The sequence below is a fragment of the Wolffia australiana genome, chromosome 20 (genome assembly GCF_029677425.1).
Source record: "Wolffia australiana isolate 7733 chromosome 20, ASM2967742v1".
Taxonomy (NCBI): domain Eukaryota; kingdom Viridiplantae; phylum Streptophyta; class Magnoliopsida; order Alismatales; family Araceae; genus Wolffia; species Wolffia australiana.
The window spans coordinates 4103517-4129602 of NC_135854.1; the positions used below are offsets into that span (position 1 = coordinate 4103517).

The window sequence follows — 26086 nt, forward strand, 5'->3', positions numbered from 1 at the left end:
ATAAAAAAAGATAATTGTGATTAATTGCTAGCACCTTTCTACTATGTACAATTTTATTTCGTCTTTTTTGCGGAGAATCCAAGTGAAGAAGTGGAATTCTAGATAATAGACACAAGAGAGGAAGAAACAACCACAAACCCTTTCATTATAATTAGAAGGAACACATCTTACAAGCGATTACATAAGCCATTTATAGAGAGAACAGCAGTTTTCCAATGCACAAACGCAGGTTAAACTGCCGAAAAAATTTGGGTCAGGGCACAGCCTGTAAGGCACCGGGTTCCCCTCGACCTCGTCAGCTGACCGTGCAGTTGGATCCGCAACAAGCCCATCAGGAGCTGCTTGAATCAGGCCCCATAAGTACATTTTTTCATAATGTTATATCCTTGCTGTTGAAAAAATCTTAGTTTTGATGATCCAAATTAGAAAGGTATTACCTATTCTAGAACCTCTACAACTAATGAACTAAGTTCTTATTGATTTGTAAGCTCTATGGCACACTAAGACAAAATACCTGGGTTAATTTTGTTTCATGGCTTCCTTTCAATCATGATACTATAAAAATATATTTAGCTTTAGCCCATGTAATAGAATTTCTATGCGAGATTAGTTCTTGTGATTATATCTGTGGGCTTTTATTTCTAAATGATTCATGCAACTAAATGCTTCTACCTGCACATCCGCAGTGTCCAAGCCACAGTCTGCGCCCAATACTTGAGCCTCGCCTTAACTTCCTCCGGATCATCCCCTGGAATAAAAAAAGAAGAAGAAACCAAGAGATTAACCACAAGTCAGAAATGGGTTTTTGCAGAAGAGAATTAGTTATACACCAAAACCCACCAACGATATCAATGTAAACAAGCAACCTGAATTTCCCACTCATAGTTTTCCGAACAAATCTTCTTTCAAGAAAGAAGACAGAGTGGTTGAAGTTCATCCGAAATTCATCCAAAATTCGTCGGTGATCATCCGGAGAACTGTCACCGGACGACTGATCAACGGCAAAATCTTACCAATCTACACAGAAGAGGAAAAAAGGGGCTCACCCGGCTCGCAAAACTTCCAGTTCGCTGTTTGGCTGGAATTCGGAGAAAGAACGGAGCGAGGACTCTTCTCCCGCCGCGACGCGTTCACGAACCGCTTATCCATGGAGTAGCAGAGCTCTAGAGCCGGGAGAGTACCACAAAGCTCGGGAATCTCCTCGTAGCTGAATCCAAACCCTAGATCGAGGCACCCCTTCAGTTCTTCCAGATCGTCTTCCGTCAAACTCTTCGTTCTCACCGCGCCCGCGTACCCTTCGAGCATCACTCCGCCATGATTACAGCTTCCGAGCTTCTCCTCCATTCCGCCATGGCCTATCCGAGAAAGAGCTTTCGAATCGCCTCCTCTCCTCTCCATCCTCGCTTGTCATCTCGCCATGAACAAGGCCGCAGCTCTTATATAGCCTTCTGTTCTTGTTTTTTTATTACTCAAGTCCCTCTGAAAATCAGTTTATCAGAAAAAACCTTGAGGTTTTTATAATTATATACAGCTGGGTGTTTACTATTGATGATAACCACTATGATTTGACCCCCAGATTGAGGCTCTGGACGGATGACGGATGACGGAATTGGATGGACGGATCGGGTTCCGGTCAGTCTTTTGTCACTGAGTCTGCAGTTTTGTTCTGTTTCTGTCTCGGGGATGGAACAAATGGCATTCTGGTCAGTCATCCGTCACAGAGTCTGCTGTTTTGTTCCATTTTCACTTCTGACGGGATGGATGGAATGCCGTTCCAGTCAGTCATCCGTCACAGATTCTGCAGCTTCATTCTGTTTCTGTTCGAGGGGTTGGACAGAACTGATGATGGATTGAACAAAGTTTCGGTCAGTCACCCGTCATAGAGTCTGCAGTTTGGTTCCGTTTCTGTTCGAGGAGCTGGACGGAACGGACGACAGATGGAATGTCATTCTGGTCGATCATCCCTCACAGAGTCTGCAGTTTTGCTCTGTTTCTGCCCCGGGAGATGGACGAAACGGATGACGGATGGAGTGGTAATCAGATTAGTCATCCATTACAGAGTCTGCAGTTTTGTTCTGTTTCTGCCCGAGGGCCTGGACAATACGAATGCCAACGCGAAGGTTTTCCACATCTTTTGAGATCATAGTTTTAAAAAATATTCCATATTAGAAAAATACTAGACGGATTATCCGACTGTCAGAAAAATTGTGGATAAATGGATAAACAGTGGCCAAGTTTTTTGAAAAGAAATTTTGGGGATCCCTCCTCATGGAACTACAACATCTTTCTATCATTAATTAGAGGATTGAAAAATGGATTTCATTGGGACCACTATAAAGGATCTTGTATCCTTCTCATTACTTAACATGTGGAAGTTTGAACACTGCTACTTGCAAGTGGCATGCTCTACTGGGGCCTCTGCAATGCTCCCTCGCATATTTTTCAAACCTCAAGATCACCAGAACGTGTCAGTCTTATCTCCAAGAGGTTAGAGAGGCCACATATTCATATTCAAATTGTGCAAACAACATTATTTTACATGGATCCACTTGAAAATGAAGTTGAATTGCTAAAATTAATACTCATGTTTGGCTGGCCACACATGCCTAAATCATTGGGGACCATTCAAACACGAATGTTTTATATTAGGGAATGACACGTCCTGGGGGTGACATACTGGACATTGCGTGACGGATGAAACTGTGACATATAGTTAGTCAAGTCTTATCTCCGAAAAGTTAGAGAGACCACATGTTCTTATTCATGTTGTGAAACCAAAAATATTTTACAAGGACCCACATGAAAATGATGTTGAATTCCTAAAATTAATACTTATGTTTGGCTGGCCACACATGCCTAGATCATTGGGGACCATTCAAAGTATGTATGTTTTATACTAGGGAATGACACGGGTGACGGATGTAACATGACGGTGACGGATGACGGTTAGTGGCGGAAGAAACTGTGACATATGGTTAGTCAAGTCTCCTGTCTTGCCACACACCATCACGTTTGAGAAATTAAATTTTTACTGGTGAATTAAACTTTTGCAGGTGAGTCTCGCTCTGAGTCACTCTGTAGTCTGTATCCCCTTCTCTTTTTGTTCTCTCTCTCTCATTCTGTAGTCAGTCTCTCTTTCTCTCTCTCGGTCTCTCTCTCTCTACCTCTCTCTCTCCCTTTGTCTTTCTCTTTCTCGGTCTCTCTCTCTCTGCCTCTCTCCCCCTTTGTCTTTCTTTTTCTCGGTCTCTCTTCTCTCTCTGTATCTCTCTCGGTCTCTCTTCTCTCTGTCTCCCTCTCGGTCTCTCTTCTCTCACAGTCTCACTGCCTCTCTCTCTCCCCCTCTCTCTCTTTCTCGGTCCCTCTCTCTCTCTACCTCTCTCTCTCTCTCTCTCTCTGTCGGTGTCTCTCTCTCTCGGCATTTCTCTCTCTCTCTCTCTCTCTCTCTGTCGGTCTCTCTCTCTCTCGGCATCTCTCTCTCTCTGTCGGTCTCTTTCTCTCTCAATTGGGCCCTCTTTCTCTCTAGCGCTCTCTCTATCTTGGTCCCTCTTTCTCTCTCTCTGTCTCTCTCTCTTTCTCAGTCTCTCTATCTCGGTCTCTCGTTTTCTCTCTCTCTCTCTCAGTCTCTCTATCTCGGTCTCTCTTTCTCTCTCTCTCTCTGTCTGTCTCGGTCTCGGACTCTCTCTCACTCTTGGTCCCTCTTTCTCTCTCTCTCTGTCTCTCTCGGTCTCGGACTCTCTCTCTCTCTTGGTCCCTCTTTCTCTCTCTCTCTTGGTCCCTCTTTCTCTCTCTCTCTGTCTCTCTCGGTCTCGGACTCTCTCTCTCTCTTGGTCCCTCTCTCTCTCTCTCTTTGTCTCTCTCGGTCTCGGACTCTCTCTCTCTCGGTCCCTCTTTCTCTCTCTCAGTCTCTCTCTCTCTCTGTATCTCTCGGTCTCGGACCCTCTCTCTCTTGGTCCCTCTTTCTCTGTATCTCTCGGTCTCTCTCTCTCGGTCCCTCTTTCTCAGTATCTCACGGTCTTTCTCTCTCTCTCGGTCCCTCTTTCTCAGTATCTCTCGGTCTTTCACTCGCTCTCGGTCCCTCTTTCTCAGTATCTCTCGGTCTCTCTCTCTCGGTCCCTCTTTCTCAGTATCTCTCGGTCTTTCTCTCTCTCTCGGTCCCCCTTTCTCTCTATCTCTCGGTCTCTCTCTCTCTTGGTCCCCCTTTCTCTCTATCTCTCGGTCTCTCTCTCTCTTGGTCCCCCTTTCTCTCTATCTCTCGGTCCCTCTTTCTCAGTATCTCTCGGTCTTTCACTCTCTCGGTCTCTCGCTCTCCCTTGGTCCCCCTTTCTCTCTATCTCTCGGTCTCTCTCTCTTGGTCCCCCTTTCTCTATTGAGCTTGATTGATCCCCGCGATTGATTGTAACCGGAAGTGAAAGAACAGAATGTAGAAAAGAGAAGAGAAGATAATGAAGGGAAGAAGAGGAGGGCAAGAAGAAGCTAAAGTAAATCAAGATCGTTGTATTAACCCGCAAGTTTTGTGCTTACATGTGTTGGTATTTATATGAAAGTATTATAGTTACAAGGTATATATTTCTGTTGTGATCATAGCAGTTATAATGTTTATAATGGCTAGATCAAGATTAATATGAGCCGTTCATCCTATCTACGTGTTATTCCTATAACTATGTGAAATCCTATCTATGTTTTATCCTATATCTGTGTTTCAACTTATATTGAATCCTATCTAATCTCATAACGAGTATAAGAGGGGTAAGTGTTCTTTTCTTACTAGCTACTCTTTATTAAGTTTCCTATTGGTCCACATCTTGTGTAAACCGCTGATGAGTCGCGCTTAACTGCTGACTTATCAAGCTGACGTGGCGAGTAAAACTCCTCAATACTCTCTATCTCTCAGTCTCTCTCTCTCTCTCTTGGTCCCTCTTTCTCTCTATCTCTCGGTCTCTCTCTCTCTCTCTTGGTCCCTCTTTCTCTCTATCTTTCGGTCTCTCTCTCTCTTGGTTCCTCTTTCTCTCTATCTCTTGGTCTTTCTCTCTTCCTTGGTCCCCTTTCTCTATATCTCTCGGTCTCTCTCTCTCTTAGTTCCTCTTTCTCTCTATCTCTCGGGTCTTTCTCTCTTTCTTAGTCCCCTTTCTCTATATCTCTCGGTCTCTCTCTCTCTTGGTCCCCCTTTCTCTCTATCTCTCGGTTGCTGTCTCTCTTGGTCCCCCTTTCTCTCTATTATAGTTCCGGATCGTCCCGGACATGGATGAAGGACGGAACGGGACAAAATTTTTTTCATCCTACATATGTTGTTGGTTCATGGACGAAGGACTGGACGGTTTTTCATCCAACAATAAAAAAAACGTCCCGCCCAAAAGTCTTGGGACGGATTTTCGTCCCGTGTAGGCTGAAAACCATCCCGTCCTTCGTCCAGGATGAAAAAATCAAATACAACGATTTTTAATATTTTGAAACATGAGTCAACCCGCGCCCAAAACCTAGGTTTACTGGTCTAGTTTTGGTCCTTTTGGAATTTGGAAGGAAGAAGAAGACCACCCCCCTTCAGTGCAGGGTGATCCTCCATCCCCTCCCCAGAGCAACCAGCTCGGTGGCGGGTAGCATTCATGCTCCCAACACCCTCTGCGCCTGTTCGCATCGTTGGAGTTTGCTTCCCCGACGTCGAGGTTTGTTCACATTCGTTCTGCTCTCTATATTTTTCATTCACATCTGTTCTGTTTCTGCATTTTGTTTGGGAATTATGCTTGTTGGTCCGATCTTTCCATCACCAGGGAAAGAGCGTCTTTCTTTTTTTCTTTCTCTGTGACTTTAATTTGGGTATTTAGTGCTTATTGACTAGAAAAATCAAGGAGTTGATTATATAAATGGTACAAGAAATAATGTTTGTTCTTTCTTATCTATTTATTTGAATGTTAATTCCATATAGACGTATAATTCCAAAGAATTTTTGAGTGATTTTGCAATGCGGCTCTCTTTTATCAAAAGCCCCACCTATTTCAATTCAATATCTTACTCTGTCTCAGAATTATTGCCGACGAAATTTAAGATCATGAGTCCTAGGGGTTGTTCTTCATATCTATTCATCGCTGATAGGAATCTAGCCTCAGGGATTGCTACTTTTCCTTGACAACCACAATGTAAGTGCAGGCAGTCAGATAGATGGTGACGAGATATTTAAATGTCTTTCTTTTTATTAGAAAATTGGACATTAGTTTTTGACGGGAAAATTCAATATCAAATCTATTTTTGATGGACATTAATTCTATTCTTGATGGGCAAACGTCTTTATTTCTATATCAATTCTATATAACGTCATAGTTCTGATGGGCAACTTCATGGATATTATTCATATTGTGAGAGTTATCTTGAGTCAATATCTATGCTGAGATGAAAGTGCAGCGTGGATGATGAGTGATGTTATCTTCTAAGGTTTAGTTTAAAAGGGCCTGCAGAGCATTCTCAAGCAGGCTCATGGCATTTCGAATGGGTCAATTCATGTCTATAACTCCAATGGTATTCCAACCACTAGATAAAAATTTGTGATTTCACTAATTGAATTGCAGTTGCCTGAATTGCAGTTGCCTGATCTCACAATTCTGTTTCGGTCTTTGTAAAATTAAATAACGATAGTATGCCTCCATTTTAACATATTTTTTCTTGACAGACCCAGGAAAAAAAATAGATACTATTTTTCATAAAACTTACCAACAATCACTTGTGGAATATACTTAAATAATTATTAAATATAAAAAATTATCTTTCCTCATTGCTCAGTTGTTTCAGAATATTCAGACATACATTCTAAATACAAATGTCTACTTTCATGGACGTAGGCTTGACTACTCTTAGATAAATAAGGCAGTAAGTACTTTCTTGATCTTCTATCAAATTATCAATGTGTCTGCATTCAAAATTGGTCTAATGGCCTTATTTCTTACAATGGGCTTATTTCTCAGAATTAATGCATTTTTTAAATATTTATATCAGAATTTAGGTGGATTTGTTTTCTTTGGTGATTGTATTGTTTATTTTTTCATACTCTTAGTTTTTTAATGATTGCGGTGTTTTGAAATTTTGAGTTTCATGTACTAATCTACTTTAGGAATGATGATGCTTATGAGTTAATTTTTCATGGAAAGGAATCTAGAAGACAATATGAAGGCATATGCTTAAGTAAGCTAATTAAATTTGATCTAGGATTATTAAAACTTTAAATTGTTTAGAAACCTGAATGTGTTTTGACGATGCATGAAGTCATTTGGCTTTTTACGTAGAATGGACCAATCATTTTTAAATTTAACCATTTAATATGAAATTATTCCATGTAATTTAAATTAATGATGTTGTGCAATTCAACTTATTAATTCCATCTGTCTTATGAAGTCTTCCCCCTCCGCGGGTACCGCCGGTACGTGGTTACACTCTTCACCTAGCTAACTAGCCTTGGCTCCTCATTCTTTTGGCCTCTTTTGGGTCCGAAATTGTTTTCGTAATCAGGTATGTGCATTCTTCCTCGCGTTCTCATTCAGCTGCTTTATAATGCATTAATTTTTTTGGGTGGTGGTTGTTGATGGGAGTAGTTTTCTTGAATTAAAATCTCTCACTATTTTTTTATATTTTACTACATATGGATAATTTTTTCCCTTTGGATTTGTGTTTTTATAATAATTCGTTCTTTGTTGCAAGAAGATTACTTGCCAGGTAGCGGGGTGTTTCAACATAAATGTAATTCTTCAAATAATTTTATTGATGGATCTAGAGGACAGTATGAAGGCATATGCTTAAGTAAGCTAGTTAAATTTGTTCTAGATTAATAAAACTTTAAACTGTTTACAAATCTGAATGTGTTTTAACTATGTGAGAAGTCATTTGGCTTTTTATGTAGAATGGCCCAATAATAATAATTTTTTTACGCGTTTTTTCAAAATATTTTATGATTTTATATGATTGGTGTAAATGTAAGTGAACCTACCATGGTTGTTGTCTTCTTAACGATTCATGTGAGATGCTAGATGAACAGTTTTGGCTTTTCCAAAATAAGTATGGATTCCTCATTCCAGTTCGGAGAATACTTATTTAATTAATGATCATTATTTTATATTTCAATGTCATGATAATTACGAGTCACACACATTCTATAAATGATTGCGTCTTGTGAATCAACTAGGTAGAGTAATGGAGTCTACATCTGCTACCACTCCAAAATCGACGGCTAGGGCTACGCCATCAGTGTCCACGGAGTGCATCCCAGTATAAAAGTCAAAACAGAGTCCTATAGCTACGATTGTAGGCTTTTGAATCCAAGAGGTAAGTTTTTCATCCGAATTTTATTATCCAAAATTTAGATGATTCTGATGCTCTAGTTATATCAAATTTATACTTACACTGTTCGTCTCGAAGAGAAGCATCTTTTTTTACTTATTAAATTTCCATGAATCTGCTTATTTAACCTCAAATTAGGCATCAAAAATCTTCATCGCCGTATAAGCTAACTCGCAGCCCGCAATCCAATGCGGGCTGTAGAGTCACATGGGTGCCAGGGCCGCCTGTCCGACGTGGCTGCCACATTGGAGGGGCTGGCGACCCTGGCAGCCCATGTGGAGGGAAAAAATGGGTCCACAACCCAATGGTGGACCCGTCTCAGCCCACATCAGCCGTCGGATCCACCAACGTGGACACATCCGACTGCTACTTTAATACCATAAAAGACAAAAAAAAACAAAAGAAAAAAAAACAAAAAAGGAATCTCGGCAGCATTAAATGCTGCCAAGCAAGAGGTTCCCGAGTCCATCTGGACCGTCGCGATGCCCACATGTCGACTCACGGTGGACCTCTCGCTGGTTCAAAAAATTGAGCCATTGGCATTAAATGCCAACGGCTCAATTAAGGCCACTTTATGCATCGAGAATGGCCCCCTAGACACGTCAGATCTGATGGTCGTGAATGAATCCCCTCTCCCGATCGATCCATTCAAGACCACCAGATCTGCCAGCTCATCCCATGAATCTTCAAAAAAAGACAGCGCTGACAACACATTGAATGTGTTGCCGGTAATCTCACCTCCCTTGCCGCCCACCCTTATTGACTGTTCAACACCCTCTCAGCCGTTAGATGCTCTATTGGCCCATCGAATCGACGGTACAGATCCCTCCACTCAGATCTCTCACTGTTGCTCCACCGCCAAGGCTGATGTGGCAAAGATGGGCCACGCTGACTTGGCTGAGCCAATCCGAGTCGATCTAATCAACTTGGTTGACTCAGCCCGAGTCGACTGGGTCGGTCACGGCCGACTCGACCTGCTCGACTCAACCGACTCTGATCGAGTTGACCGAGTCGACCAGGTCTCGAGTGGCCGAGTTGATCAGATCGACTCGGTCGCTTCTGACGGAGTCGACCCGGTTGACAATGACCGAGTTGATCCGATCAATTCTGACCGGGTCGACCAGGTTGACTCGGTCAAAACTGACCGAGTTGACCCGGTCGACCGGGTCAACCCTTGACAGGTTGACTATTTGGTCAACTCGGACCAGGGAGACCTGCTCGACTTGGTCAATCCCCACCAGGTTGACTATTTGGTCAACTCTGGCCGAGGAGACCTGGTTGACTCGATCAAATCTGACCGAGTCAACCCGACCATCTTGGTCAACCTTAGCCTGGATGACTCTATAGTCAATCCTGACCAATGAGACATGGTTGACTCAGTCAACCAGGTCCAAACCCCCCAAGTTCACTTGGTCAACCCAGATCATGTTGACCAACATGATTTGGTCAACCTGACTGGGTTGACCAGACTGACTTGGTCAACGATGACCGTGATGACCAGGTTGACTTGGCCAACCTTGACATTGTTCACAAGGTTGTCTCGACCAACTCTCATCGTATTGATCATGTTGACTCGATCAACTCTCAATGGGTTGACCATGTTGACTTGGTCAACTTTTCTTGTGTTGACCAGATTGACTTGGCCAATCTCGATCGTGTAGACATGGTTGACTTGGTCAACCCTACCCTTGTTGACCAGGTCAACTCAGTCAACCTTTGTTAGGTTGACTCAATCATACCTACCCATGTTGACCAGGACAACTTGGATGGCCCGGACCAGGTTGACCAAGCTGACTTTGTCAACACTATCCCTTCTGATCCTCTTGGCCAGGTCAATTCGGTTAACCCGGCTCGAGTACCCCCGGACGCTATAGGACATCTATCCTTGGGACCTTCGGACGGCCTTAAACGGCCCGACTCGGACCACGTCGCACCACGCCGACTAGGCATGGAGAATCCGCGAGTGCCAACGGAGTGTGGCAATGGACTTGCTAGACCACCTTCTGGGAGATCACCATCGACGACCTGGGCGACGAAAGTGGTAGGGACGACGCACACGGCTACCACTCAATCCCTTCTGATGACACGACCCCAAAGTGGGGTTACATTGACATGGAGGGGGTGAGAGTTGTCGCCTTCTCGAAAGAGGAGGTCTTGCGAATGGCTGCACCATTCGCCTACACCTTGATAGGGCGATTCGCGACGAAATGTCCCCTCATTGATGACATCATGAGGGTCTATGTAGCACCTGGGTACTTTATCGGTCTAGTGGTTATTGGAGCACGCAACCATCGGAGTGTCTTCATTCGCTTCCAATAGAAAGCGGACTTTAGGAAAGCTTGGAGTCGCACCACGTGGACAATTAGTGGTTCCACGATGCACACCTATCGATGGACAGTCGAGCAGACTAGCACCTCACGGGAGCATTGCCCGCACTCTGTACCAGTCTGGATCAGTTTCCCAGGGCTCAAGCCGCATCTCTTCACGCCCACTACTCTAGAGTCCCTAGCTAGTGCTGTTGGCACATTTATACGTCTCGATAAAGACGCACATCTGTTCAACCGCCCCAGATACGCGAGGGTATGTGTCGAGATCAACTTATTAGAGCCCATTCACTGCATGATCCTCATCCGCAATGGGGATGAGCTGATTTGACAGACTATAGTGTACGAGAATCTTCTACAGTTCTGTACGCATTGTATCCTCCTAGGACACACACTTCATATGTGTCGCCAAAGGGCGTCGCCGACTTCCTTGATCCCCTCAGAAGAGTATCTCCCCCCTTTGCCTTATAACGAATACATTATAGAGGAAAAGTCTACATCTCAAGGGCATCATCCCATTCAGAGACCGACTCAAAGTACACGCCTCACCCCCGCACCACTTGGTGCGCCTAACCCTACCCCTCTCCCACCTAGGGATTCTATGCCGCACAAGCTTGTCTCGGCCAAGCCCATAGCCTCAGGGTCCCAATGGGTGAAGAAAGGGGCTGACAAGCGCACACATATCCACACTACCATCATTCGGCCAGGCAAGGGTAAGGAGGTACAAACACATGCTAGTACCTCCAATACCTTTGCCCTCTTGGATCTCGAGAGCCCTGAGGGGGACAACATGGAGGTTGGGCAGAGTTGCATGAGTATTCCTTGCACTTCCAGCCATACATCCACCCGTCCCTCACCAGTCTCCCATTCCTCATCGTCCCCCCGTCTCACAACCTCTCGCCTCTCACCAGTCCACCGGCCTCCACCTCCATCATCCCCACCACCATGCTCCCCTCCATCTTCTCCACATTGTTCCCCTACACCTCGCTCCCTTCCACCTCGCTCATCTTCCCCTCCTTCCCTTGCGCCACCCAACCCTTGCTCGCCACCCATCCGCATCCCTAGCCTACCGCCCCACCTTAGCCACACTCCCCACCTGATATACTCACCTCCCTGCACGACCTCCATCCATCACATATTCCTTTTGAGTAAGAGGATTGCTTGACTAACCATCAAGCCCCATTCCCTAGCTCTAAGGATACTTGTGGGGATACTACACACAACGAGGACGATGATGCTTCCATCTCCGAGGAGTCAGACTTGGACCCCCTCCCCCAGGTCATCACTCGGACACTCAGTATACACGTCACATCTATAACATCCGATCGAGGGTACACCATGCGAGTCGATAGTTTTATGATTCCAAGCCTTGTTTGGAATTGTAGAGGGATCAGCAACCCTCTAACCCAATCACATCTCCTCTCCCTAATCAAGAAGTACAAACTAGGAATAGTTGGACTTATTGAGCCGATGACTACATCGGATAGCTCCCATTCCTTTGCGAGGAAACTCAAAATGGATCGTGTTTATTGTCATCCCTCAAATAAGGTCTGGCTCTTTTGGAAGCAGAATTATTCGTTGGAACTCCTAGTCGAAGGGACCCAGTATGCCACTTTTGACGTACCGTACTCCCTGAAGCCTTACATGCTTACTGTAGTCTATGTCTCACATAGACACCTCGTGAGGGAGGCCCTCTAGGAGGAACTCACCTTACACATCCATACTCACTCATGACTTGTTGTTTTCCCTTGGTTTCTAGCTGGGGACTTCAACTGCATACGGGCAGTCAGAGAACGCCAGGGAGGTCGCCCCCCTAGGCCGCGATCTATGCAAGCATTCAACGACTTCATTCACCAGACATCACTTGTGGAGCCTCCCACCATTAGGGAGAAGTGGACTTGGTGTAATGGACGTCAAGCAGATGTGCGTATGTATGAACGGATCGATCGTTGTTTCACAAATAGCACTGCACTGATGCAGTGCACCATCACGATTGAGATCCTACCGAGATATTACTCGAACCACTCACCGATCCTCCTTCTCCCAGACTTGAGTAATCAAGTCTGTCGCCCTCCATTCTACTTCCAAGCCATGTGGTTAGAGCACAACGACTTCCATCGTTTTGTACACAGCCATTGGCATGGAACGATCTTGACATCACCTATGGAGAACTTCAGTTATCGACTAAGGAATCTCAAGTTCCACCTCAAATGGTGGAGTCGACATGTCTTTAGAGACGTACACACACTTATCGAAGCAATCAGGATGGAACTAGCTACTGTCGAATAACAGTTGCAAGACATTTGGACGGACGACATAGGAGAGTGCCAGCTTCGACTTAGGGAACATCTTGAGGACGCTATGCGGCGTCAAGAGATTTTCTATCTCCAGAAATCATATGTCTAATGGCTGAGAGAATGTGATAGAAACACACGTTTCTTTCACACCTCGATTCGTCATAGAGCCCGTCCTAATTATGCGACCCTATTAGAGATGTACGATCAGGACCCCCCCCCAACTAGCAAGTGCAAGAGTAGAGTTTTATCGATTACTCCTATCCTCACAACCAACTGTTGTGAACGAGGACCTCCTTGCATCTATCCCTCACTTGGTGACCGACCAAGAAAATGCCCTCCTCACAACCCTTCCTACTCGAGCAGAGATCAAAGAGGTTGTCTTTTCCTTTGCCAGGAACAAGGCTCCGGGACCGGATCGGTACCACATGTTGGGATATTGTATACCACATGTGGTTCTCAGCGGAATTTTATACCACATGTTGGGATATTGTAGGCACAGATTTAGTGCTTGCCATCAAGGAAGCGTTTACGCGAAAAGTCTTCTTTCAAAGTTGGAAATCCACTTTTTTGGCGCTCATTCCAAAAGTGGGCATCCCAACTACCTTTAGGGGCTTTCGCCTTATTAGTCTTTGTAATGTTTGCTACAAAGTTGCATCCAAAATAATTATGATAACACCCTAATTTCTCTCTTTATTTCATGTTATTAGCACAATTTTATGCATTTATAGAGCTTAAAATGGGGTTGTTATCACATATTTACATGAAAATAGTGTTTTCAAGTGATTTCTGATTTTTCCCTCATTTTCTGTTAATTCTATGAATTTTAAAGGATTTATGGAAGCTCGAAATAACTATTCATGAATGAAAATGGCAAATTTAATATTTTATTTCAACATTTATCAGTATGGGAATGAATCAGTGAATTTTATAGAATTTTCTACGAATTTTTAGGAATTTTTTGGGATTTATTTGAAGAGGAAATGCATTTATTCTAAGAAAAAAGGGGTATTTATATTAGAAAAAAATTATTTTTATAATTTTTGAACATTAAAGGGGCGTTTTGCAAACTTTCATTGCAAAAAGACCCTGAAAACAGCTCTCGGTCGCCACTGCAGGCGTAAAGATCGAATTTAAAATTTTACAGGGTTTTATCGTAATTACCAGTTTTATTGTTTTAATGTTTTAGAAGAAAAGCGGAGGAGAGAGAATGCGGGGAGGACAGAGACACAAATACTTTAGGGCGGCGTTCACTTGCAACTTTTAATTTTATAAAGGGTTTCGTCGAAGAAAAACAGCAAGGAGTCTCTCGCGTGTCGACGTGGCACTCTCTTGGCCGTCAGATGAGAATCAGATGGGGCGTGAAGAGAGAGAAGCTCCGGGAGGTAAGTTCACCACCCGTGCGGCGCATGCGACGCGCACGCATGGGCGGTGACGTGGCGCATTGTCAATGGAAGTTTCCGCGTCCAGACGCGCGCAAAGGTGTGTAGCGAAATGTACGCGAATCCCGCTTTTTGAATTTCTCTTTTGTTTTCTTATTTTTGCCAGGGGGTACGTGGCGCAAGGAGAGAGCACCCGCCGGAAGAATTTGGAAAGTCGCCGCCAATAAAATGGCGACACGTCAGCCTGCGGTTAGGATAAATAAAGAAATGAATAAATGAATTAATCCAATGGTTAACATTGGTGTAAATTCATTTATTCATAACTTTTGATCCAGAACTCCGATTGAGATGATTTTTTTATGGATTTGATTGTCTTGACACCCTCTTTCGATCTGTTGGTTGGATCATTGAGATCAGGCCTGCATTGATAGATAAAATTTAAATTCTCATAAGGGGTAAAATGGTAATTTATTCCCTTTTACTTAGGTATAAAATCCCAATTTCAAGAGGGAGGGATCATTCTTGATGGTTCTCTATCACAGCTGCAAGACAGAGAGGAGCCCCAGCCTGGATCAACCTGTTTGGTACTTTTTCCCTTCATTGTATTTGAATTTTGATGCATTTTGAATGAAATTAGTTAAGTTGTTTGTTCCTTCTTCTTGACTCTGATATGAACTTCTAAATCGCTTGGCTTGAGCGGCGTGTAAAAGCCCTGATTAGGATTGAGAGGAGAAAGTGAGGAATTTAACTAGGCATTCAACTGCATTCCCAATGAAAAATTCTAAAAAAATTAGATTTAATTTTTAGGAGATTAAAGTTCCCCCATTTCATTTCTGAATCATTAAACTCACAAAACCAACCAAACTCAAATCAAAAATTTCTTCCAACCTCTCTAATTGACTTCTTTGACCATTTTATTTGGATCAAAGAAGCCAATTTAGAGCTCCCCATTTCTTCTTTTCATCTCATTTCTTCTACCCCCCTTTCTAAATTTCTCTTCTAATTAGGGTGAATGATCCTCGTTGAAGATCAAATTCACTCTAATAAGGGTTAAACTACCAAGAAAACCATCAAAATGAATTCCTTACTAGCTTCCCTTGGACGACACTCGTACTTATCACTGTACACTTTAAGTAGAGTCTTTATAAATTTTATTGCATAAGCCAAAATTTACAACAACAAGGGCTAAAAACTGCATAATTTCTACCCCTATTTTTGGCTTATCAATTGGCGCCGTTGCCGGGGAAGCAACGCTAAGGAATTCAACGTACCTTTATTCATAAACGAAATTGGGCAAGTGTTGATCAAATTTTTGATAATTATCCTTGTTATCAATTTTAAATTAAAAAGTGATTTGGTGGCTAACGAGTAACGGGTGTTGTGTTTGAATAAGTGGTTTTGTATGAAGCTTAGGTCTGGATTTGAATCAGGGAGCAGTGACAGAGATTCCCCTGTAGTAGACTCTGCCACACCCGAATCATCTTTCACCGAACCTACATTCGTAGAGGAGACGTTGAATATAACCTTACTAATGGACCCAATAGGCAATGGAACAGGAAATCCTGAGGTAGTTAACGATGGACGTAGGAGGATTAGAGAGTATTCCACACCAGCTGAAACCCCCATCTTGACCAGGGTATCTGCCCCTATTGGAGATGATGTGATGTTTAGAATTGATCCACACCAATTTCAGTTATTACCATCCTTTTTAGGGAAGGCAAACGAAGAGCCCTATGACTTCTTAGAAAAATTTTACGAAGCCTGTGATAGTTGCACTTATCCCAGAATTTCAAAGGAAGCTGTGAGAATGAAACTATTCCCTCATGCCCTTAAGGATAGAGCCAAGGATTTGTTTAGAACATTAGGGATATATTTCAAATCTTGGAATGATATGGAGAAAAGCTTTCTAAAGAGATATTATACAGTGGCGAGGACAAACTCTTTCAGAAGGGAGATTAAAAATTTTCAGCAGAGAAATGATACCTTTAGCGAAGCATGGGAGAGATTGATTGGGCTCATTAGGAAATGCCCCCACCATGGCATTCAAAAATGGGAGCTAGTGCAATTTTTTTATGAAGGCTTGAATGATGTCGAAAAAGGAAGAGTTGATACTTCAAGCGGAGGAGCAATAGCAGATATATACGAAGATGAAGCCATGGCACTCCTACAAAAGATGTCCGACAATTTAGCCTATTACCAAGATGCCTCCGATCCTGTTAGGGTTACTCCTCAAAAAGGTGGATTGTTGGATGTTAGGGGGGTTGAACCCCAGATTACTATGGATCAAAAAACAGATAGGTGTCATGATGGGAAAGGCCATGGAAAAGATGAATGAAAAAATGATCTCATTATGGCAGGGGCAGAATAGTGGAGGAGCACACAACCAAATAAGTCGATGTGAAATGTGCTCAAGTGATAGCCACACTGGAGAGGAATGGCCTATGATTTCAGAAGTGAATGCTATAGGCAGGTAGGAAGGGAACAATGGTCAATGGGCCGCTAGAGGAAACTTAGGAGGACAGGGATGGAACAATAACAATCGACCACCCCAACAACAGTTTCAACCAAAGGCGAACAATCCACATCACCAACAACATTATCAACCTTACCGAAAATTTTCAGATCCCACTAATGTGACTCTCACCAAGGTAATTGAGGAGCTGCAAGAAGACAAGAAGAGGAAAATCTGGAAAAGGAACCCGACCCAAAAGCATATTTCCCGCCTATCCCTTTTCCTAGTGCCTTACAAGCAAAGAAAGAAAAATCAAAAGATAGCCCACTTCTTGAGTATTTGAAAGAGGCCACTGTTGAAATTCCTGTTTTAGATGCGATACAGTACATCCCAGATTATTCTAAATTTGTGAAAAACCTGTGCACACCCCCTAGGAAGCAAAAGAGGATTCAACTTTCTAAGAATATTAGTTCAATATTTTTGCATGAATTACCTCAAAAGCGCAAAGATCCGGGAGCACCAGTGATTAAATGTGAAATTAGAGCAGAAGTATTCACCAAAGCCTACTTGATTCAGGAGCAAGTGTGAATATTATGCCTAAGGCTTTATTCGAGACCTTTAAATTTGGTGAACTACAACCAGTAAATTTAGAATTGCAGTTAGCGGACGGATCAATTAGAAGACCGTGTGGTCAGCTGGTGGATGTGGTTATGAAAGTAGAAAAGTGCTCATTTCTAGTGGATTTTATAGAAGTGGATGTAAAAATTTCAGGAAAAATTAGTCATGCACCCATTATTTTAGGACGCCCATTTCTAGCTACCGCAAGAGTGAACACTGATTGGAATGAAGGAAAAATTAAATTGCGCATGGGAAAATAGGAGGTTGAATTACCAATTTCTCAATTGATGAAATACCCCAATAGTAGCCAGGAAGATATCTATACATGTTCCTTAAATGATGATGATGATGAATGCGATGCCGTAGAGAACGTAATGTATGATGTGATGGCAGTGAATGAGAGTGTTTATGAGGGGGAGAAGGATGACCGCAATGAAACGAAGGGTGAAAGTATGAATGACTACATATCTATTCCTTCTCATCTTAAATATGCTTTCTTAGGTCCAAGAAAGACGTATCCTGTGATCATCTCTTCGACCCTCACCATGGAGCAGGAAGTTAACCTATTAGATGTATTACGACAGTACAATAGATCTATTGGGTGGACCATAGACGACATCAAGGGAATCAGCCCTGATGTCTGTCAGCATAGAATTTTTATCGAGGAAGGATCCAAGCCCTCAGTACAACATCAACGTAGACTAAACCCTTATCTTTATGATGTGGTGTCAAAAGAAATCACCAAATGGCTGAAAGCAGGATTCATTTACCCACTTTCAAATAGTAAGTGGGTTAGTCCAATTCATGTAGTACCCAAAAAAACAGGAATTACTGTTCAAAAGAATCAGGATGGAGAAGAGATCCAAACTAGGGTAGCATCGAGTTGGTGAGTATTGTTAGATTATCGGAAGTTAAATCTAGCAACAAAAAAGGACCATTATCCTTTACCTTTTATTGATCAAATACTTGAAAAATTAGCTGGACAAAGTTTCTATTGTTTCTTAGATGGGTATTCAGGATACAATCAAATTAGCATTCATGAAAGTGACCAAGATAAGACTACGTTCACGTGTCCTTTAGGAACATTTGCCTTTAGAAAAATGCCATTTGGACTTTGTAATGCACCAGCAACCTTTCAAAGGTGCATGAGTGCAATGTTTTTTGATCTTATTGGTACGTGCCTTGAGGTTTTCATGGATGACTTTTCTGTGTTTGGGGAATCTTTTGAGTGTTGTTTGTCTAACTTGGATAAAGTGTTACAGAATTGCGAGGAAAACAAGTCAGTGCTCAGTTGGGAGAAATCCCATTTTATGGTGGACAAGGGGATCGTTCTAGGCCACCATATCAGCAAGGAGGGGTTGGCGGTGGACAAGGCAAAGATCGAGATCATCAAGGAGCTTCCACTCCCATCGACCCTAAAGCAACTTAGAGGCTTTTTGGGCCATGCAGGCTTTTATCGTCACTTTATTAAAGATTTTGCCAAAGTGGCTAAACCTCTCACTTTGCTTCTTTCTAAAGACAAAGAACTTATTTTGAATGATGAATGCAAGTTGGCTTTTAATCGGATTAAAGAAGCATTAGTTACAACCCCTATCTTACAAGCTCCAAATTGGAGTGAACCCTTTGAGATTTTTTGTGATGCTTCAGATTTTGCAGTGGGAGCCGTTTTGGGTCAACGCAAAGACAAGAAACCTACAGCTCTTTACTATGCAAGTAAGACTCTCGACGCCGCTCAGGTAAATTACTCTACCACAGAAAAGGAGTTAATTGCAATTGTCTTTGCTTTAGATAAATTTTGATCTTACCTCATAGGGAGTAAGATTATAGTCTTTTCAAATCATGCTGCACTTAAACATTTATTAAGCAAGAAAGAGACAAAACCTAGATTAATGAGATGGATTTTATTCATGCAAGAGTTTGACATTGAAATTAGAGATAGGCGTGGAGTGGACAATGGTGCAGCTGATCACCTCTCCCACTTATCAATGCCATCCCTAACTCCCATTATAGATTCTTTTCCTGATGAGCATATTTTAGAAATTTCTACGCAGAAATTACCTTGGTATGCTCATATAGTAAATTACTTGGTAACTGGTCAATTGCCACAAGGTTGGGATTATGATGATCGAAAAAAGTTTTTTAAGGATATCAAGTATTACTATTGGGATGAGCCTGAACTATTTAGATTGGGAGTCGATCAAATTTTTAGAAGATGTATACCAGAGGATGAACAATGGAGAGTTTTCGAGTCGTGTCACTCATCTTTGTGCGGAGGACACTACGCCTCCAAGATAACTGCACATAAGGTCCTACAATGTGGCCCGTGATGATGATGGTGACGGTGATGAATCGCCAGTGATGGTGACGTGATGGTGACGGGCTGGTCCGAACGAGTGACGTCCGTCACGGATGATGTCCGTGATGGAATTTTACGAGTGTCTCTCTCTCTCTCTCTCTCTCTTTCGTTCTCCCTTTTGTTCTCTCTCTCTCTGACGTAGGACGACTATGGAATAGGGCAACTGAGGAGACGGATGGGTTGACGACGGGTAAAGGGTGATAGACGGGTTTGTAAGGAGGGATAAAACAATCCACAGAAATTCACACGATCGATTTCGGACTTTAAAACCGATGAAAATCTGGTGGTGCAGCTCCAACCCTTATCGAGGGTGGGAGTACTGTCTTCCCCCACCGCGACGATGCCTAAGCACCGAAATCAATACCCGAATTCACGTCGCGAGGAAACACTCGAGAAAGAGGGAGAAGAAGTAGAAAATCCTGACCCAAATCTAATTCTGACGGCGGTGGAAACTTCTCGAGAAAACACTGAACGGAGAACACTTCGACACCAAAGAGTTCAGGCGTACCTCGGCACCGTAGTGCGTGAAGAGGATGCAGGAAATTCCGATCATGATGAGGCTGCGCAAATCCGGGCGTTGAGCGGCCCACTGGACGGGACGATCCTGGGCGATCAGGGCATTGAATGGCCCTGGTTGAGACTAGATGATGTTGTCGCAGAGTCAGGCGTGGGTGAATACCCGCGCGCGCAAAGCGCGCGTAGGGTGCGCGGAGCGCACGGAGCGCGTGGAGCAGCGTGCGCAGGCGCTGAGCGTGCGGAGCGCGCGCGGAGCGCGCGGAGTGCGGCGGAGCGCACCCGAAACGCGTGTAGCGCGCGCAGCTCAAAGCGTCGATGGCGTCGACGATGAACCGTTGGACGGCCTCGACGACGTTGGTGGCCGGCGTGTGACGTGGCGGGCGGTCGCGTGCGCGGCGCGGACAAGCGGTCGGCGCGGCGTCTTGTGGCGACCAGGGGCGGCCCTGGGCGACCCTAGATGGACGGCGGGGGTGGCCCTGGCGGGGCTGCCTGGGCGGCCCCGGGCGGTCTTGGCTGGGGTTGGCCTGCGCGGCCCTGGCCGGGCTGCTTGGGCGGCCTTGGTTGGGGCAGCCTAGGCGGCCCCGGCGGGGCTGCTTGGGCGGCCCTGGCGGGGCTGCTTGGGCGGCCTTGGCTGGGGCGGCCTGGGCGGCCCTGGTGGGGCTGCTTGGGCGGCCTTGGCTGGGGCGGCTTGGTTGGCCCTACTAGGCTACCGGGGCTGGGCGGCCTTGGGCGAGAGAGAGGGTGAGAGGGAGAGGGAGAAAGAGAGAGAGAAAGGAGAGAGGGTGGAATGCCGACGTCGCTGGCAGCGGTGCGGCGGCGGCGGTGGCAGCGACGGTGGCGACGGCGGCGGCAACGGCTAGGGTTAGGAGGGGTAGGGGAGGCTGGGCAGTCCTCCAAGAAGAGTTAAACTGAAACTCAATTATTGAAATTATGACTGCCTAAAAGTTTCTTGAATACAATGGCCTTTATATAGGCCTTGGAGGAAAGAGAAATTTACGAGAAAGTAAAGATGAGAAAATAAAGACGTGCGCCGTGTCACGCCAAAGGGTAGTTGTGAATCTGCCTTCGGCGTCGTGTCATGACGCGCGTAGAGGTGTGCGCGGGTGGAGACGTGCAAGTTGGCAGTTGTGGCGTTTCGGCTTTAGGGTTGACGTCGGTTGACCGTGGTGGGTTGACTTCGGTTGACTCCGGTTGACCGTGGTGACGCGTCTGCCGATGAGATGTTGGCATCCTCACCATCACTCTCTCTCGCTCTCTCTTTCGTTCTCTCCCTCTCTCGCTCTCTCTTTCTTTCTCGCTCTCTCTCTCTTTCGTTCTCTCTCTCTCTCTCTCTCGTTCTCTCTCTCTCGCTCTCTCTCTCTCTCTCTTTCATTCTCTCTCTCTCTCTTTCGTTCTCTCTCTCTCTCTCTCTTTCGTTCTCTCTCTCTCGCTCTCTCTCTCTTTCCCGATCTCTCTCCCTCTCTCTCTCTCTCTCTCTCTCTCCCGCTCTCTCTTTCTCTCGCTCTCTCTCTCTCTCTCCTGATCTCTCTCTCTCTCTCTCTCGCTCTCTCTCTCTCTATCCCGATCTCTCTCTCTCTCAGTCCCTCTCTCGCAATCCCCTCTCTCTATCTCTATTAGGGGAATAAAAATAACCATAAGAATAAAAATACATAACATATAAAAATCAAAATATTATGCGTCACGGTGACGGTGACGCCGTCACTGTGACGGTGACGTGATGGTGACGAGGGTTTGCGGACGAGTGACCGGTCGGTGAAGATTTTTTTGAAAATCCTTGGACGAGTGACGTGACGGTGACGTGACGAACATTTCATCACGTCACCGTCCATCATGACTCGTCATCCATCCCGTCACGTCTGGGGCATCACGTCCCGGACGTGCCCTTCCCTAGTCACGAAGCTGAAGAATCACCTTGAGCAGGCTACATACAATGCAGGGGCAACATTGGATGCTAAGCGGAGGGATGCACTGCGGTCGGCATGTGGTGCTATGCATAACAAGTTGGTGCAGTATGCACTGGTACTTTGGGGCAATAATATCGTCATTACAACAGCGAGATTGGATCCATTATCTAAAATAGAGGTTGTGCATCCGTCATGTCGCCAAAGTGTGCTTTACTATCTTGGCAGTCTCTTGGATTATGCATCTATTAGAAAGTCATCGCCCGACACAATATGTTTCATCCAAGTGGCAATATATGCGGCCGTGCAGTTGTCAGCGACCAACGCCCAGGCAAGAGCCGGATACGTATCTAAACATCCCATGTAGCAAGGAGGAGGATAATCCTATAAGCTGGTGGAAGGATGTTAGGACGCGATAATTTCTGAATTTGACAAAAAATGCTTGCCAATTTATTGCTGTGAGTCCAACCAGTGCACAGGTGGAGAGGCTTTTTCAGTTGGCCGAGGCATCACCACGTATCGAAGATCACGCATGGATGTAGAGAGCATTGAGATGCTGATGATGCTTCAAGCATGGTTACATCATGTAGACCGGGACTCCTCCGACTCCGATGATGCCTCTAACGACGGTGGCAGCTCGGGTGATGGTGCGTTATGTTCTAAAGCTTTCTGACCTCTGCGTAGTCATGATTCCTTTTGTTAACTCTCTCTATTCCATGTTATAGAGTAAGTGGGAAACAACATAAAGGTAGTGGATGGGTTCACGTTGCTGTGACGTTCTATCGTTTCAATGTAAGTCTTGCTAGTACCCATCCTTTTACATTATATCCTTTTACATTATCGTTTCAAGGTTTTAGATGATTGCAAAATTCCACTCATTTATGACAGAAGTATCGGTTTAAATCCTACCGATGAAACTGACTTTTCCTGCACTTCCTATTCTCAGAATTATCTCTCAATGGTTTTCATCCCTTTAAAACACCCTTTGAATGTGATAAATAATAGAAAATTTTGTCCCCTTGAAACACCCTTCAAATATGCAAGAAATGACAAATTAGCTGCCCACCGAATGCGCAGATGTGAACAAAAAGAACTTAATGATTTCATTTATCACAAAAAATTAACGTATTTCTCTATGTAATGATATCTCTATTTTAATATTACTCTGGTTCTCTTCTTGTCTAAAGCTATGTTTCCGCTCTGTTTATTCATGTCAGATCTCAAGGCTATTCATTTGGGGGGCAAATTTATTGGATGACTCATTAGTTATGTTAATGAAACCTTTTATCTAAGTTGATTGTATCTTTAGTCGATAAATATGTCCATGCCCGTACTGCATAAAAACTCTTGCACTTATATTTATTTGTAAGCTAATGGATAACATGTTAGCATAACATGACCATATATAATTATCTCACATATCTATGAAGCTTGAGACATCTAGATCAAGGAGCCAAATGATAGCGAATTTGGTTCCCCGCAAGAAGATCTGATTTGTTTTGGTTTTTTTGTCCATTCCAATTCATTTTTTGCTGTGCAAATTGAATCTTTGGTTGTTCATAGCAGGATTTAACACTCCTTGGACCATGTGATGGCCTCTCCCAACCTCACATCGCCTTGTACCTTTCCCTCGTTCAAACATCTTTCCTTACGGTGTTGCTGTTTTGTGGAACTTTTAGAGATGCATTCAAAATTATCAATGCCTAATGTTTTTTCGCCCATGCATTTATACTCACATTCTCGTTTTTATACCTATTTCAGAAATTAGTTTGAGGAATATTTGAATAGTTAAATCGCAAAAGGACACAACTGTAATAAAATAGGGCATTTTTTCTCTTCTTCTAGAGAGACAAAGAGCACATCCATTCACCTGGAGATGCCGACGCAGGAGATACAAAGTGGGTACGTGGCTACAGGAGGGAGCAGCAACCACCGTCATCCCCATCGTCTCAACTCTGAGACGAAGGAACAACCCAATCAGGATCCAAAGCCTACTTGTTTTCCCTGCTGTTTCTCTTCCATTTTGATTCTTCTTTACTCCAATTCACCTGCCAAGCCATGAAATTCTCTAAATCTCTGCATTAAATTTCATGTTTTTGTTGGTGTACGACAGTAAAAATGCAGTATCTTAGAGACAAGCTAGAATAATCTAGATGGGTTTAAGGCATCAGTGTGAATTCTGATGGATTGTTGACTCTTTTTCAAATTGGAAAAAAATATTACTCACTTAGAATTTTGAGCAGAGGCTACTTTTTACCCAATGTACTATGAAATCTAAAAGCATGAGATTATATATCATTAAAAACTTATAAATTATCTTTCCAAATGGAGATCAATAGCTTCCTTTTTACCCATTGACCTATGAAACATAAAACCATGACATAGTATATCGTTAGAAAACAGTAAATAGATAAATATTTACTTTTAGAGATGTATTCAAACTTATTGTTGCCTATTTTAATTAATTCGCAAAAGGACACAGTTGAAATAAAAATAAGTGTGTATAATGCTAGGGATTAAATAATGAATTTTTATTGGATAATTAAGATTACATATGGAATATGAAATTCTTATTTTACCCATAATTATATGTTACATTTAAGCGTGAAAATAGTAAAATAAGATGATAACGACATGTATAAAAATAAATTATAATCTTAATTAATGAGGGATTAAATATTGCCTTCTCCATGTCTTATTGGAAATCCATATATTATTTGGCATTCTAATTAATTAGTTCTATTAGTTTTTTTGTCCAAACTCGTCCCTCAACCATCCGAGACGTCCGGACGGACGATTTTTTCATCCCAAGGGATGAAAAGTGTCCCGTCAGAAGGTCCTTGGGATGAATCTTCGTCCCAAAAATTGCCCATACCCTTGGCCGGGACGATTTTTTCATCCCAGGATGAAAAAATCGTTCGTCCATGTCCCTGCACTATACTCTCTATCTCTTGGTCTTTCTCTCTCTTGGTCCCCCTTTCTCTCGGTCTCTCTCTCTCTCTCCCTCTTTCTCAGTATCTCTCGGTCTTTCTCTCTCTCTCTCTGTCCCTCTTTCTCAGTATCTCTCGGTCTCTCTCTCTCTCAGTCCCCCTTTCTCTCTATATCTCAGTCTTTCTCTCCCTTGGTCCCCTTTCTCTTGGTCTCTCTCTCTTGGTCCCCCTATCTCTCTATCTCTCGGTCTTTCTCTCTCTTGGTCCCCCTATCTCTCTCTCCCTCGGTCTCTCTCTCTCTTGGTCCCCCAATCTCTCTATCTCTTGGTCTCTCTCTCTCTCTCGGTCCCCCTTTGAAAGGTGCAGGGATAGGGACGTGACGATTTTTTCGTCCCGAGACAAAAAATCATCCCGTCCCACGATACGGTCAAATTTCAGGACAATTTTTTGTCCCAGGGGACGAAAAAACCATCCATCTGAAGGTCTTGGATTATGGACGGAGGAATCTGGATGGAAAACCGCCGGATTCACATTTGACGGTTGAGATGTTGCCATGTGGCGTCGCTATGACAACTTGCATCAAAGTCCCTGTATTTTTACGTGAGTGCAGATGGACACCGCTCAGAAATAATTGTAAATATGTCCCTTCGCATTCTCTCTCCTCCGTAATCCCTAAAAAACTTGAAAATTTCTATATTAAAAATATAAAATGGGTTTTTTTTCGTGCAGGATGAGGGCCGGGATGAAAATTCATCCCGGGACTGGACGGAACGAAAAACTGTCCCGGTATGATTGGACGGGACAGTTTTTTAATCGTTGCATGAAAAACCGTCCCATCCTTCATCCCTGAACTTACTATGGACATTGGATGGGACGAAATTTGTCCCGTCCCGTCCATCGTCCATGTTCGGGACGATCCGGAACGGGGCCCTTTCTCTCTATCTCTCGGTCTTTCTCTCTCTCTCGGTCTCCCTTTCTCTCTCTTTCTCGGCCCCCT

At 43.7% G+C, this 26086-nt stretch overlaps 1 protein-coding gene, 1 long non-coding RNA gene and 1 other non-coding gene across 8 annotated transcripts; 1 reads left to right on the top strand and 2 right to left on the bottom strand.

Annotated features, from left to right (window-relative positions):
• Positions 1-119: 119 nt before the first annotated feature.
• Positions 120-1421, bottom strand: LOC144716279 (uncharacterized). Of its 2 annotated transcripts, none has more exons than XM_078591391.1 (3): positions 1047-1421; positions 673-748; positions 120-389 (listed from the first exon to the last, which is right to left on the bottom strand). In XM_078591391.1, exons 1-3 carry the CDS (start codon positions 1396-1398, stop codon positions 371-373), a joined length of 447 nt encoding a protein of 148 aa, XP_078447517.1. In that variant the 5' UTR covers positions 1399-1421; the 3' UTR covers positions 120-370. The 2 variants fall into 2 exon arrangements, with proteins under 2 accessions (XP_078447517.1, XP_078447518.1); XM_078591392.1 differs by having other exon boundaries at positions 120-338; positions 1047-1420.
• A 4028-nt stretch (positions 1422-5449) lies between these two features.
• Positions 5450-18910, top strand: LOC144716275 (uncharacterized). 5 transcript variants are annotated; one of them, XR_013584875.1, is made up of 6 exons: positions 5450-5660; positions 7378-7491; positions 8162-8301; positions 14124-14565; positions 14803-14900; positions 18649-18910. It is a non-coding gene; the product is annotated as an uncharacterized LOC144716275 (long non-coding RNA). The 5 variants fall into 5 exon arrangements; XR_013584873.1 differs by having other exon boundaries at positions 14124-14900; positions 18649-18908; XR_013584874.1 differs by lacking the exon at positions 18649-18910 and having other exon boundaries at positions 5452-5660; positions 14803-14968.
• LOC144716365 (small nucleolar RNA R71) lies at positions 16252-16359 on the bottom strand. Its single transcript, XR_013584888.1, has one exon. It is a non-coding gene; the product is annotated as a small nucleolar RNA R71 (small nucleolar RNA).
• Positions 18911-26086: the final 7176 nt, after the last annotated feature.

Excerpts from the sequence above, each read along its gene's own strand:
- LOC144716279 (XM_078591391.1), bottom strand. The coding sequence starts at position 1,398 with ATGGAGAGGAGAGGAGGCGATTCGAAAGCTCTTTCTCGGATAGGCCAT. Across the intron at positions 749-1,046 it reads CTGGAAGTTTTGCGAGCCGG|GGGATGATCCGGAGGAAGTT; the intron begins GTGAGCCCCTTT and ends TTTTTATTCCAG.